General features: G+C 50.0%; 5 protein-coding genes across 5 annotated transcripts; 3 read left to right on the forward strand and 2 right to left on the reverse strand.

Annotated features, from left to right (window-relative positions):
* Positions 1 to 1669: 1669 nt before the first annotated feature.
* On the forward strand, positions 1670 to 4119 carry M409DRAFT_71036 (uncharacterized protein; the record flags this gene model as incomplete). Its single annotated transcript, XM_033819005.1, has 4 exons — positions 1670 to 1866; positions 1931 to 2690; positions 2742 to 2822; positions 2869 to 4119. The coding sequence occupies 4 exons, from the start codon at positions 1670 to 1672 to the stop codon at positions 4117 to 4119; spliced, it is 2289 nt and encodes a 762-aa protein (XP_033660374.1).
* A 1025-nt stretch (positions 4120 to 5144) lies between these two features.
* Positions 5145 to 5897, reverse strand: M409DRAFT_30107 (uncharacterized protein; the record flags this gene model as incomplete). Its single annotated transcript, XM_033809765.1, has 2 exons — positions 5145 to 5756; positions 5808 to 5897. The coding sequence occupies 2 exons, from the start codon at positions 5895 to 5897 to the stop codon at positions 5145 to 5147; spliced, it is 702 nt and encodes a 233-aa protein (XP_033660375.1).
* A 642-nt stretch (positions 5898 to 6539) lies between these two features.
* Positions 6540 to 7079, reverse strand: M409DRAFT_60831 (uncharacterized protein; the record flags this gene model as incomplete). Its single annotated transcript, XM_033814589.1, has 1 exon — positions 6540 to 7079. One exon carries the CDS (start codon positions 7077 to 7079, stop codon positions 6540 to 6542), a length of 540 nt encoding a protein of 179 aa, XP_033660376.1.
* Positions 7080 to 8433: 1354 nt separating this feature from the next.
* M409DRAFT_60832 (uncharacterized protein) lies at positions 8434 to 11068 on the forward strand (the record flags this gene model as incomplete). The annotated part of the gene is made up of 4 exons (XM_033814590.1): positions 8434 to 8787; positions 9309 to 9589; positions 9654 to 10957; positions 11016 to 11068. The coding sequence occupies 4 exons, from the start codon at positions 8434 to 8436 to the stop codon at positions 11066 to 11068; spliced, it is 1992 nt and encodes a 663-aa protein (XP_033660377.1).
* A 1509-nt stretch (positions 11069 to 12577) lies between these two features.
* M409DRAFT_37924 (uncharacterized protein) lies at positions 12578 to 12907 on the forward strand (the record flags this gene model as incomplete). Its single annotated transcript, XM_033810830.1, is given in 2 exon segments — positions 12578 to 12738; positions 12751 to 12907. Coding segments are annotated over 2 exon segments (318 nt in total), but the record flags the coding sequence as incomplete, so codon positions are not given.
* Positions 12908 to 14877: the final 1970 nt, after the last annotated feature.

Genomic DNA, 14877 nt, shown 5'->3' on the forward strand with positions numbered 1-14877 from the left:
TGATACTTGATGCATTTGACTTCTTCGGGTGTTTCCTCTCCATATGCTGTGGTACAGATGCAATTGCGTCGTGCCCACCCACCTCACTCATCATCACTTTCGTCAGTGAACTCTGAAGACCCTTGCTCTTGCCATCTTGCCATCCTCTTCTTCTTATTCTATCAGGCCAATCGCCATAGACGCGCATCGAGGCGGGTTACGATGCCGGCGTCTTGCAGGAGGTCACCGCCCAAAGTAGGTCGATCGAGGAATGAGCGGCCAGAATCCTCTACGTTGGAGGGATCGCAGACGTCGATTCTGGACAAAACCTCGGTCGAGCTCTTTCATTCGGTTTTGAGAAGAGCCTGGGCCATTGACTAAGGCTCGGCGTAGCAGTGTTGAGAAAGAAGTCCAGCACTGGAAGCTGTGCAGACGAAATGACCAAATAGCCCGCCTTCCGGGCCCACGCGCTGCTGGTAGGCAACGACGATCTATGACATGGGATAAATGTGTATGGTGGGATGACTCGTCAACCGCAAGTGACTTCATACCACCTCACCTTTCTTATTGTGATGTTCTGGTTGCTTCCCGGGAATAACAGCCGCGCGGAGGCTATTCCCGAGTCTATAGCAAGAGGCAGCCAGACTCCAGATCTCTTGGAACACTCGCATAGCTTGACTGCTCGGAATAAGATTGGGGCACGAAGTATATTGTGAGGATGGTCTGCAGATTGCCTTGCCCTGAGCAGTAGGTCCGGCCATGCAGGCCATATTGGCGATTCCGTCGAGCCTGGATTCGTCCATAGACATTGATGTCGCGCCGTTTCAAGCCCAATTCGCAAGAACACTTGAAGACACCACCAGAGGTATATCACGCCTTCATGCTGTGCAGCTGTCACGCAAGTAGCGCGTAAGCAAGAGCTCTTCCACTGCTGGAGGAGCTCGTTGCGACCGCACCGACGGTGCCGGTATCCGCGAGTGTCGCAGCAAAGACAGCGCGAAGCTGGCATCGAGACCTCCACTGGCACGTCTGGTCGCGAATACAATGCAAGGTACTTGGCGAAGTCGCGTTGGGCCAAGCTACATGCAAGTTGAGAGATGTAGTCGTGAGGTCTTGGCGTGTGACGTGAAAGATCCTCGAGCTTCTCCGCAAAATTCTGTCTCCGCGACGACCAACGTCCCGGTATTTGACCTCAGTTCGTCGCGTCTCCAAGAAGGCAATAGACCAGTGTTCGGACCGTGTACAGCGCGCTCAAAGGCTCGAGGACATGAGGTTTGATGCCCAGCCGGAAAAACAGTCACAAGGTGTTGACGGTCCGGTAATATAACCCATCTAATTGGGCCAGAACGACAGCGATCTGCCAAATCCTACCAAGAATGGCGTTAAGGTTGTCGGGAGGAGGCGCCACCGGCCTCGCTCTCCGCTGTGCGGGGAAAGGTTGGTCGATCGACGGGCGTCTGGACTGGGGCTGGACGTCTTTTCGTCGCGGTGTGACCTGGGGGTGGTGAGCGCTGTCTGCGCGGGCGGAGTGCTGCAGAAAACCATGACCTCTTGCTGCTGCTGCGCTGCGCAACGGTAAATGCGGCTTTCACCCGCTCTTCTGCCCATCCCTTTGCCGTGAAGATTCAGCAACCGCTGCCACTAGGAGACACGCCTCCCAGCAGGGCGGGACAGCAAAAGCAACGGGGGGATGCACGCCGACGAGGCTGTCCTCAGTCCTGGGACGAACGGCGCTCGCGGGAAGCTCAAGCAGCGGCGCTCGCGAAAAGCATGTCAACACTGTCATACGCGCAAGATACGCTGCAATGTGCTCGAGAGCGGCACGCCATGCTCGAATTGCGTCGATGCCGGCACGACGTGCATCATTCGCCGCCGGAAGAACCAGAGGTGAAGCCCCTCTCTGCAACTCGCAGACTGCTTGCAATCTGGCTGACATGAATGAAACTCACAGAAGGGAGTCCACTCCGCCTGATAACGGCCACCATGCGGTGCTCGACCAGTCGCACAGCTGGAGGGTGAACAATCCACCCCCGACCTGGACCAACAACAATGCGGTGCAACGCCCCTTGGGTCCCCAGAGAGCACCCACAGACCCCAATAGCGGCCAATTCGTGGAGAACCAGTCGCAAAGCTCGACCTCGCCTCCATCTGGCGATGGCCGCGTCAACGCATGGCCGGACCTAAATGCCTCGCTGTCCTGGGATCAGAGTGCTATTGTGGATGTCTCTTCGGCCAGCTGCGACTTTAGCCATTTGACCGACCTGGACGATATCTTTACCTTCACGGGCAACTCATTCTTACCTCCTACGCTGCCAGAGGCACAAAGCGTGAATGGCTATGCTTGGCAGCAACAACAGCAGCCACAGCAGTTCCAACAAAATCTTAGCCCGGCGCCGATGTTACCAGGTCCTGGGTCTGTGATCAATGGGGTCAATAGCGTTTCACCTCGACGTCCGTCAGTCATTCATACCTCAGTGCATATCCCAGGATTGAATCCGCGGGATCATGAATACTTGCGAGGTGAAGGCTGCTTCGATCTACCGCCGGCGCATGTGCTGCGGGAAATGATGCGCATGTACTTCAAGATGAACCACCCCAACTTGCCCATTGTGGATGAGAACCACTTCTGGTCCCTGTGGAATGGCGATGAGTATCGAGTCGGCGAGTATTCCTACTTACTGCTGAGGTCAATGATGTTTGCCGCCACCAGTGTATGCTCTCGTTCTAGCAGGATTCTAGATCTCTAGCTAATGTACACACAGTATACGGAGCTGGAAACACTGTCTCAAGTTGGCTTTGTGTCCAAGCGCGAGGCGCGCAATACTCACTATCGACAAGCCAAGGTTAGTAGAGCCAGCTCGCTCATTATAGTGTTCTAACACCGCACAGCTGCTCTTCGACTTCGGCATAGAACGAGATCCTGTGGCAAACGCTCAGGCCTGCTTGCTACTCTCCTACAATGCGCCCAACTATAACATTATGCGACTGAATACCTACTGGGTGACGTGCGCTATGCGCTTTGCCTCTATCGCCCGAGCAGATTCATACTATCGGATCCGCGACCCGATCAGGTCACGACTGCTCAAGCGGCTCTGGTGGGGCGTCATATTCCGCGATCGCATACTGTCCTTAGGTCTTCGGCGAAAGCTCCAAGTACAACTCGATCCGGACTGGGCTGACACCGACAAGCATTTCCTCGTCGCTGAAGATTTCCAGAATGAGCTGGGACAATCGCCGGTCCACGACACCGAGACTCAACTCCGAATCGTGGAAGTCCTGGCAGCCACCTGCCGCTTGATGCAGAGCCTGTCGCGGGCGTGCGAGATCTTGTATCGCTATGAGCACCTAGACGACCGACTGGAATCCATCTCGAAGTCAGTGCCGGCAACCATCTCGGGCATTCAACGTTGCTTGGAGTCTCTTCGTCATTGGCAGTACCACGCAATACGATTGTTTCCTTTCCCAATTAGCCTGGACGATGCCCCAGAGACCATTTGCGTTTATGCAAACATGATGTTCTCATACCATGCAGCTGCAGTGTTTGGGCTGAACACGTACCTCATCCTCATGCGTGAGATTCTCCCTGCTGCGAAGAGTCTCTTCTCGTTGGAGGAAGCGCACGAAGCGCTTCAGATTGCGAACAATGATGTCGCAAGACGGACGCAGGAGTTGGTCCAAGTGCGTCTTGTTCAGTTCCTCCCCATCAGCGCTTCAGCAATACTCGCCTTGCCGCTGATCTTGCAAGCGATCAACGTCTCAGCCGCTCGCGGCTCAGGCATGGAAGCAGTCGAAATACGCCGCCTCGACGTCTTCACCCGCACCCTGCGCAGCCAACAACAATCCTTCGACGGCTCCGACTTCTGCGCTGATGTTCTCGGCAACGTCGTCGCCTATGCGCAAGACGACGCCAAGTTCGTAAGCTCCATGTCGAACTGGCGGGAAAACGGCAAGGACACGAACGGCGCGGCGAACATGCCGAACGGATCGAACAACAAGATCAAGCTGGACTGGGGGAACTTGATCTACAAGCGGCCGAGATTGTTCTTGAGATTGGTATTGTATCTGGATCACGCATTTAGTACGGGCGGACCACCGCAGGATGATGACTTCCCTGCAGAGCTGCAGAGAGGCGCTGCTTGATCTGAGATGGGCCTCGTGGTATGCGCTCTGCGTGAGATCAGTGCGCACTGCTATTCTTATCTAATGATGTGATTTCTCCGGCCGACAGTGGATGGCTACGGTGTAGCCCTGTCCGTCAATCTCTAGCCCTACCAAAAGTTAATGAGAAGCGTTCTATCATGGCCCCGGAGAGTGTGAGAGATTTCCTTTCCCAATACCGTCCTGCGCGCCTCATCGCGGGCATCTACGAGGGAGTGTAACAGGCTTCCAATATCTTTCTTCCCCTGACAATCATCCCCTTCCATACCTCTAATCAGACAATGGATACCTTTGATTCAATACCGGTTACGGAGAAGCACGTTACAAGCAGCAAATTTTTCCGTGAGTAAATCGCTTTCTCACCTGGGGAGGAGGGGTACAAGATGGCGTGGAAGTGGTCGTAAAGCTTGTCGAAGAGGATGTCGCAAGATGCCCAAGCGGAGTTGCAGTCGCTAGTGCGAGGTTGATGATGTTAAGATGAGAGTCGATATAGGCTTGACGTAATATGAAGTTGAGTGAGGGTGGCTGACTGACCTCTAGCCCTGTTTGACGACATAAGCAGGGGGAAAAGACAGGGAGCTGGGTAATGAGAAACGACTGGCCGGCGGCGTTGCCCATGTGAACGAGATTTCAGTGGATGTGAGTGGTTGACGGCATTGAAGAAGTGGACGGTTGAGAAGTGCTTTGTACTTGTTCAAGATCATTCTCTCCGGGCAATCATCCCTTTCCATGCCCCTAATCAGACAGTGTATACCTTTGACTCAGCCATGATCACGGAGAAGTACATCACAAGCAGTAACTTCTTCCTTAAGTAACTCACTTCCTCGCATTCGCTATTTCATTGCCTAGGCCCTGTTGTGGGCATCTACCAAGCAGTGTGACAGTATTTCCTCGACAGACTTCCCCAAAACACCATCTCCGTCTATGCAAGCAAACAAACCAGGGGTATCTTTGAACCGACAACAATCGCGGAGAAACACGCTCTAATCAACCATCGCCTCTTGATCCTACCAGCGCTTATCTCCCTCCTTCGAGTCCAACCACGCCAGGTACATCATCTCCTCATACTCTTCTGCCGATGGCCGATAGCTACTCGGGAATGCGCCGCGTGGGATGAGCTCCCCCTGTGGCTCTAGCGGCACCTCCTTGCCCAGGTCGTACTTGTCGAGGACCTTCTTCTGCTCTTCGATGATGTGCTTCTGGTGATTCGAGCGAGTAGTTCTTCGTATGGCGCTGCCTTCGAGGTCCTTGATGGTGTAGTCGCGGCGGCCGATCCTGGCCTTCTGCTCGTTGATGGTCTTGTTCTTCTCGGCGATGACCTTGTCCTTCTTGGCGATGACATCGTCGTTCTCTGCGATGATCTTGTCCGTCTCTGCGATGACCTCATCCTTATTCTCGAGTGCGGCCTTCAGCTCCTGCACCTCCTGCTCGAGCTTCTTCTTGTCCTCCTCGATCTGCTTCTTGTCCAGCTCGGGCTGCTTGACGCTCGCGACCAGATGTAGCACACTGTCGCCGGGCTTGCTGAGACGGGGAGTGCTTCGAGAGTCATGATCGCTGGTACCGCCGTCGCTGTCGCTTCCGCGCACTTCGTCTGAGGCGACACCGTACTGATCGGACGTCTAGTCGGGTCAGCCTTTGCGGAGATACATGTGCGAAGTGATGGTGCATACCTTCTCGCCCTGGGGCTTCTTGGCTGGACGGCGCTTCTTCGCATTTGATGTCTTGGCGACTGCGCCAGAATCCGTAATGCGTGGCGCCATAGTGGATGAGCTTGTGCTAATTCAGATTGTCAGTGTGAAGTGACAAGTGATGGCGACTGTGAAGGAACACTTACATGTGTCGGCGGTGGGTGGTGTCGACTGCAGTGAGCTTGAGTGTAGTGAAAACGAGGAGTTCGGCAAGACGCCTACCGAGTTGCGGCGCCCTAAGCGAGCGAGCGGCGGCCTATGCACGTGCTGCCAAGCTTCGCCCCACTTGAGTGAATCTGCAAGCAAACGCTGCCCTTTGGCAGTGATTGGCCGACACCGGAGCTAGTGAAGGCCCGTGCGTTTAATGAGCGTCAAATTCGCCTCGCTTCTCTTTCGCCTTCTTTCTTCTCTTGCAGCACAGCGACCGACGACAATGGTCGCACACGCCCATGCCAACATCTCCGCCAGCACCCGCTGTCGCCGATTCGACCCTCGACTGCACCACACCTTGTCATCTCTAATGCATACAAAGTCATCTATTGTGGCGTACCCAGTGAGCACCGCCTTGAAGATAGACTGTTTGCCTGTCGCAGCATGCCTGCAACAACAGAACAACAGTCTGCACCCGCTCGCTGGAACGCCATGATGGAGCACCGTCTACAGCGCACTTCAGATGCCCGTCGAGGTTCTTCTACCCACGCTCTCTGAAAACGCTTAGTCGGGAGTGCGGCACTGGTGCACCCAGTCGTGCATCCAAATGGGCGTCAACGTGTTCGTTGCTGGTAGCTCCTTGGCCTTCGGGTCAGGTCGAGCGTGACCAGCTCCTGGAGTTGCGTCCAGCACGCTGGCCACTTTTGTCGCCGCGCCAGCGCACCTTCGCAGCCAGATCGAGCGCTGATGTTGTTCTGAGTTCTTCGCTGCTTGCGACTGAGGTCTGCCTCTCTGGACGTTGGTTGTGGTTCGACTTGCATGCTTGGGGTGACTTGGTCGCGACGAGCCCCTCCGACGATCCGCACACGGCCGCCCTCCCTCCTCGCACCTCTCTGATCCCGACCGAGCAAGTACGATCGACCGATACGACCGATACCAACATCGACTCGAATCCCAAGTCGACTCCGCCAATAACCTCCTCCCCACAAACGCAAGACCGTCGAGACCCGCGATTCCCACCTCCCGCCCCCATACTATTTCACTCCAGCAGATTTGCTCATAGGGTATGTTGTCTGCTCTGACCGTAGTATGCGTAGGGACCATGCGGGCCCCTCAATGCTAACATGTGTAGGCCATCAGACTTTGGCATTGTCGATGCTGAATCCTGGAGGCTTTCGATATCTAAGATGCGGTGGAGAGCTTCTCTCATTCTGCTCCATCTCCTCTCATGCTGAAGGCTGCCATACACTTATTACAGGACTCTGAGTCCAGAAGATCTTAGTTGCCACTGCTGTACAGCCATCCGCATATAGGTGTGCGATATGGTCATCGGGTTATGAGACAGTGTGTCTCTTTGTGTTCCAAAAGAGGACACTGTATGGCACTGGAGCGTGTGCAGGAGGTACGGCATTGCAGCCACAACTTTCTCGATATCCCCTTATGGGGGCAGCCGATGTTGTCTCGGTTCCTGCTCGCAATTTCCCGCGTTTGCTTGTAATCTCTATTCTCGACCTCTTTGAACAATTTATGAAAGAAGTAGCTTTTGATTTCGCTAGGTAGAGTGGCTCGAGCACGTCTTGCCGAGAGTCGAGCGTAGGAGGAGATCCAGGCCTGCCAGTTTGCAGAAGAGCAAGAACAAGGACATTCTCCAAAGAGCATGAAGTGCCAGGTCATTCGAAATCTCCCCTTTCAACGCTTTGTTCCCGTCTGCTTCTTTTGTACCTCACTTTGTCTCGCCCTGTACCGCTAAGCGCGTGCGAGCTGCGGCATGGCGATTACAAAGCCCCTCCCTTTGCCAATCGGTCTCACTAATAATCGACTTGTCGCGCGTCTGAGTTGATATGTTTGACGACTGAACTCTGGAGGCCTAAGTTTGAGGCCATGCTGACCCACTTGAGTGAATTAGACGAACAAGATCCATGATTGGCCAGCTAGCAAACGGCTGAAGGCCCGTGCAACCGCGCCCACTCAAGCTCGAATTTCTCCGGTAGTTTCTCATCGTCTTGACACCACCTCCGCAGTCCTGGTACTTCTTTTCGACATCCCATCACCGCCGTGATCACAGAGCTGCAGCAACAGACCATTCAGTGAGAGCGTACCCACCTGGCGCCGCCTGAAGAAAGACAGCGTGCTCAGCAGATGTCTTGCAAAGCCTCTTGGAACGCTCTCGCTGAAGCGCCGTCTCGGGCGCACTCCAATCTCTGTACTCCAGGTTCTGGACCGCTGATTCGGAAGTGTGGACACCAGTGTACTCAGACGTGGTGTAAAAGCCGTTGACCACTCTTGTCGCCGCGCCAAAGATTCGTGCATATAGAGCTACATGCCGCGCACCCAGATTGTGTCAGGATTGTTCTGCAATTCTTCGCTGTCAGCAATCATTGTCCGGTCTGGCCGCCTTCTTTGGTTGGTCTTGCAGTCCCGGGAAAAGAGGTTTCATATCGCGATTCCAACACTATTTATGCCGACCGATGCCTTTCGACGAAGGCCGACCTTACGAGAGACCGATTTTTCAAAGCACGCTCCGACAAACGACCGTCTTGGCGGGCGACCGACCGAACGAAGACCACACGAACTACCACCCCGACCGGCGACAACCTCAGCCTCGACCAGCCGCACCTCCAACCGATCGTACATTCGCCGATCAGCTCCTTCCTCGCCCCCTGATATCGAACAATTTGCGCCGGCCTCGACTTACGATCCTCTCACACCGCGCTCAATTACGACCCCCAACGGCCACGCTACTCGATCCACGACCCCACACTCAGCTCCGCTGAGCAACACGTTACCTCGATCTCCTCGCTCATATTTGATGGTATGTATTCAGACTTCACCGTAGTACGCGTGGGGGCCATGCGGGCTCCCAAATGCTAACATGTGTAGGCCATCAGTCTTTGGCCAAGCACGCCGAGTCCTGGAGGCTTTCAGCTACAAAATCAGGCCATAGATGTTGAGGATTGAAGTAGATTCATTCAAATCCAGCTTTAAATTGATTCACTTGATTGTGAACCTTGCCCTTTCCGAGTTGAATATCCATTTGAACTCTCACCCGACACTCTCTGAAGGGTTTAACATATCAAGCAATTCAAAGGCCACGATCGAAAAGAATATATGTGTCATCCCGCGGTGCTTTGTGATGCTGAGATCCATGATATTGTGACCGTAGATGTACAAGTGGAGTCTCTCAGGGGCCGTGGACCTTTCTCGATGGAGTTCTACTACTCTCGATATCTCTCGGTCTTTCTGCTTTCTTCGCCCGGGTGTCCGACACGAGCACAGCTAGTGTTCAAGAGGCCAACTTACCGTGTTTGAGCAGAAAATTGTATACGTGCTCAGCAAACGAGTGTTGGAATGAAAGTGATCTTGCTCGGGGGATCACGTGGAGCTTTGTTTGCCACGGCAACCAACTTGTTCTTCCTGGCTGAGCTGCGTCAACCTGTTTCCTACTACCTCGTTCATCACATCGCATGCAGTCGTACTACTCTTGTCGAGCTGCTGAGACTGCTTACTTCACTCTCATCCTCACCTCAACCCTCGCTTTACTTCACCCCAGCCATCAATTTGCACCTACTTTACTTCACTCCTGGCTGCACCCAGGACTTTACCTTCATTCCCTCGTAAGTTCAGACTCCAGACCCCTTGCTCGCCATGCGACATGCAACACTCTGACCAACACTTCAGAGAAACGACAGCGACAAACCATCTGAGTATGAGTTCGCAGCAGCAGGAGTGGGAGAGGGTCGGTATCTCTGGCCTCGATTCCACAGAGATACCAGATCTTCAACCATACCGCCTCCGAGACACTTTCATAGACACCAATCGGCTCGTCCACCCCGATCAAGTCCCTTCTGTTTTCAACTATCGCAATGAATTCTCCGAATTCACACCAGAGGAGGAGCTGCGATTCGCTATTGCCTTCAAGCACGCCCACAAAGAATTCGCCACCATCGCCCAGTACATGCCTGACAGATCCGAGTCTGAGTGCAAGGATTATTACTATCAGAAGAAGCATGACGGCCGTTTCGATACCCTACCATTGAACCAGAGGGAAAAGACTTGGCAAAAGCTGCCAGACTTCGACCGCCGCAAGTTGGAGGCCGAGGCTCCAACCAACCGCACCGACAAGGAAGGCAATTCAGTTCAATCCCGATCCGCGATACAACTCAAGAAGATTGTCCCTATCGAGGAAGAGATCGATCGACTCTCGCTCATTCAGGCCGCCCCAAACGCATATACTGGCAACCCGGCTTCACTCGCAATGGTGCAAGCACATATTGCCCAGATTCGAGGAAAGGAAAAGAGGGACGCCAGTGAAGCTGTCAAGATGAGCAAGAAGATGAAGAAGAAAAACGGGAAGAGCAATGGCGAGTCAGCAAAAGAGCCGTCATTCAACGCCACGCAGCTCTTCGAAGATATCCACCGGAGCCTAGGGGGCATGAAGAGGGGGCTCGTTGACCTCATGGCATCGTACGAGGCTGCACTGGAGGGGTATCGAATTGGAGATAGTAGCAACTTAGAGAAGGAAAGCGGTGGTGCTGTGCATGCACTAAAGATGCGGGAGAACCAAAAACGCTGCCACTTTTTGGAGGATCAGATCACTTGGGTCTCTAGAGCCCTTGTCGCCCTGTTTCTTCCAGACAGGGCTATCGAGGAGCTGAAGGGCGATGCGGAGGGTTATGACCGATTCGGCGAACTCTTCATGTGCTTGATATCGGCTAGGACTGGTATCTTCACACTCGAGGCCGACCACGATTCAGCGGCATCTCAGCTGGAGAATCTTCAAACTGGGGATCCTGAGCTGGAGGGTATCGTCAAGGAACGTACCGAGCAGCTTCAGGGGCTCGTGGGCGATGCACATGCTTTGATTGAGGCGATGGGCAGATCTTTGCTGAAGGAATTTCAAGGGTTCGAGGAGCTAGCTCAGTTCATGAGCGACGCTGCATACACGTTGGCGGGAGAAGACCGTCACGATAGTGTAACCCAAAGTAGGGATAAGCTGTAGCGTAAGACTCTATGTCTCTTCCTGCACTATTCGCTGTTTAGTGTCTAGTGGCTCTCGTAGTGGTACCAGCAGCTACAGTTACATGCAAACTTAGGCATTTTTCCTGGGCATGTCATAAGTCTCTGTGAAACGCGTGTGAGACTTCCAAGCCTCTTCACGCCGATATCGTTACTGTCATTGACGGCGCATAGTGTCCATGTTACTCCAGAGGAAGTTGGCCTTTCTCTTTCTCTGTTCAAGATCCAGACCCTGAACACCAGACTACATTGTCCTAAGTATAGGAGGCGTGGCTGGCGCACGCGATGCCTTTGTTTCCATAAAGCACGACAATACTTTCTTTCCTCCTCTCAAATCCTCTTTGTCTGACCAAAGCTTTTGCCTTTCAATAGCAGCTTCCATTGGGGGTGTCTACAGTCCTATTCTTCAATGCCTCCTACTGTATTTCTCAAGTCCTCTCATTCTTCTACATAACGTCTCTCCCTCCGTGCAGGGACGCACGGTGTGCCGGAACAGCTAAGCCGCGATTGTAAGTCTTTCGCCTCCCTTCCCTGTATCTCGACCGGATATCTTCGGTCATGAATTGACACCTAATTCTCTTTCGGAAGAGTCTAGTTTCGGGAACTCTATTAATATGTGGTCGACTATACGAGCTAATTCTCGATATCGATAGCTTTCCTCTTAACCTTCAAAGTCGACCTAACGAAGCTCCTTTCGATTTTTTGCCCTAAACACAGATTAGCTATAGAGCTTTAGAGATAATAATGTCTTATATAAGCTATAAAAAGTTTCTAAGGTGCGTAGCTCTTGTTATTCTAGGAAAGGGTGCGATATACTAGCTACGAGCGTGGCGCAGCTTATAGCGTATCGCGCCCTCCGTAGCGTATAGCCGAGAGTTCGAGAAGTTTCCTTAACTACGTGCCTTTATCCGATAAGGCTAGCTAAAGCCCCGGACTCTCTACTTCTACCTCTCGTAGGTCGAGCGCCTACGTAATACGCGAGAGTACCTACGCCTAAGGCGAAAGCTTAGCTAACGCTATTACGGTACCGTATATATACGCTATAATAGTAGGCCCGCTATATAGGTAAGGCTATAAATTTATAATTAACTACTACTAGAAACTCTCCCTCTTATAGCTTTAATTACTAGTAGCCCGGTCCTATAATACGCCTCCTAAAGGTTATCGACGAGTACGAATTTAGACTTTATAAAGATAAAGAGGAGGACGATATACCCGAGTACGCTATTCTATCCTATACGTAGGCTTAGGATAGCGAGGAAGAAGTAGTATTTAGGGACTTATTAGAAAAGATAGGTAGGTATAAAAGTAGCTATCGTAAACTCGAACTTTACGTAACGTAGGCTACTCGGGATAGGATCTAGTACTTCTAGGCGGATACTTACTATATCGATAAATCGAATAGTATAGAACTTAATACTACTATTACCTCTATATTTAGATAGTATTATCGCGCCGTAAAATACTACGTCTATCTACCCGATATCTCTATCGTACGGTCTATAAATAGTAGTAGTATCGCTAACGAGGCCTAGTTTACTAAGTTCCGGAATTCTCGGTAGATAACTCGAGAGTAGACGCTCTAGGAGCTTCTTACTCTAGCTAAAGTCGTATTCTATAACGAGGTAGGCCTACGGCTAGGCGATAAAACGTCCCTCGAGCGTTATATACGTAATATTACGGGAATACCGGTTAAAGCGCTTCGTAGTCGTCTACTTTTATCCTTTAGTATTATAGAACGCTTCTCGTAGTAAGATAGCCGAACTACGACGAAGCTAGAAAATAAAATATACTTAATAATAGGTATCTATAGAGTTTTAATAGTTCCTATATATAGCGAGGGACGAGATACTATAAGAACTAGGCTCCGAAGGACGATCGAGAATAACCTAAAAAGTAAAGTTTATAGATATTAATAGTAGTCTAAAAGTAATACTTAAGAATTCTATCTACGACTAATATACTTAGGACCTAAATTTTAGGACTTCTTTTTTCTATTCGGCGACTTTAAACCTTTAGTAGTAGAGTATTTCGTAGTAAGAGGATAGGAGCTAGAAACGATTTACTTTTCGCTTATAGGCGATAGTTACCGCCGTATAGTAATTCTATATAGCCTTAGTAGAATTAGTAAAACGTAATTAGTAGTAGCTTACGCTAGATAGTATAGGGATAATTATTTAGCTATTTTCTAGCTAAATATCTAGAACGAGATATCTATTAAACGGAGCTTCGAGAGAGTCGTAAAGCGGATTATCCGATACTATCCCTCCGCCTAGTAGGTTAGTAGCCTTAACTTTAATACTTATCTCGAGGATTTTGTCGCTACCGTTAACGCGTAGTTAAGCGAGAATAGAAATACGCGCTAGTTAGTAATTTACGATAACTATAATAACCTTAAAATACGGAGTAATAAAACCCCCGACGCTATTAATATACGTAAATTCTTACTAGACGCTCTCTAGGGTTTAGTTATTATTACTACTTAATAGCTACTAGTACTAGGTAGTAGATATATTCTAGTAAAGAAGCTTATAAATCCTAGGGATAGTATTAATATCCTTTTAAGTATAATAGGGCGTCTACTTTTAATCGATAGTAAGTAATACCGAGAGAGTAAAGTATAGCTCTAATACTAAACTAGACTCTAGTATATCGGCCCTAGTCGAGAAGCTCGACAGCTTACTATTAGTACTTACTATAGCTAGTATATACCTATTTTAGGTTAATATTAGTATAGTCGAATACCTAGAAATATATAACGCTTCGTAGCTTTAGCTCTATAAGAACGATCCTAGCCTTAATTCGTATAAAGACCGGACGCTCTACTCGACCTAGCGTATATCGCTTAATCGTATCGAGTAGTAGAACGAAGTTTCGGCGAAGCTACTTAGCCTATAGTACTACTTTAGTAATTAAGACCTCTAGTTTAAGTTACTATATAAAGCGCGTAAAGATAGCCTATACTAGATTAATAAGATAACTAAAAGTCGGTATACTTTTATAGAAGCTATATAATTACTATATAACTATAGTCTAGTAGACGCCGAGAAGCTACCCGAGGAAAGTATTAAGTTAGGAGGGTATAGTATCTATAGCTATATATATATATAGTCCTCGTATATTCTTAATACGTAATAGGACCCGGCCCTAGTAAAGCTTATACTCGACGTAATAGTACGATATACTCTAGGAGAGGATTCTATAAAGCCTTAGATTATAGAGCGTCGCTTATTATAGTATACAAATCGATACCTATATTATATCTAAAGAAACTTAATAGAAAATAAAAATATCTAATAGTCTCTATATAGGATAAGAGTCCTCTTCGCTAACTAGGGTAAGATAGAGGAGGTAGAGGAGATATACTAGTAAGCGCTACGAGGGTAGGAGTAGGCCTATAGTCCCGAGTACGTAGATACTCCTATAACGGTTAATAATCTCGCCGTTCTTAGCGCCGACTAGAGTAAGATAGAGGAGGTAGAAAAGATATACTAGTAAGCGCTACGAGGGTACGAGAAAGCCTTATTAGGATTAGTATACTAATCCTAGAATCTTACTTAGTACGGGTACTAAGCTTAAGTCCTTAGTTAGAGCTCGTTAAAGGGAGAGAGTCGGTAGACTACTAAAATAATCTTAAAGTAGAGGTTTAGGTATAATTATAAACTAAATAGTAAGATTAAATAGTAAGTTAAACGCTATTATATAAACTATAATATCGTTCCTATATAATAAAGAAGAAGCGTATTACTCTACGCTCTATAAAGTAAAAGGGAGAGTACTCTATCGCTTTTTTAATAGAGCGAGAGAGCGGTTACGTACGTCGATCCTAGGGAGCCTATACGTGCCCTACTTCGATCCGTAATACTATCTCCTTTCTAGCCTAGCT

Source organism: Zasmidium cellare, assembly GCF_010093935.1.
Source record: "Zasmidium cellare ATCC 36951 unplaced genomic scaffold M409scaffold_59, whole genome shotgun sequence".
Classification (NCBI taxonomy): Eukaryota; Fungi; Ascomycota; class Dothideomycetes; order Mycosphaerellales; family Mycosphaerellaceae; genus Zasmidium; species Zasmidium cellare.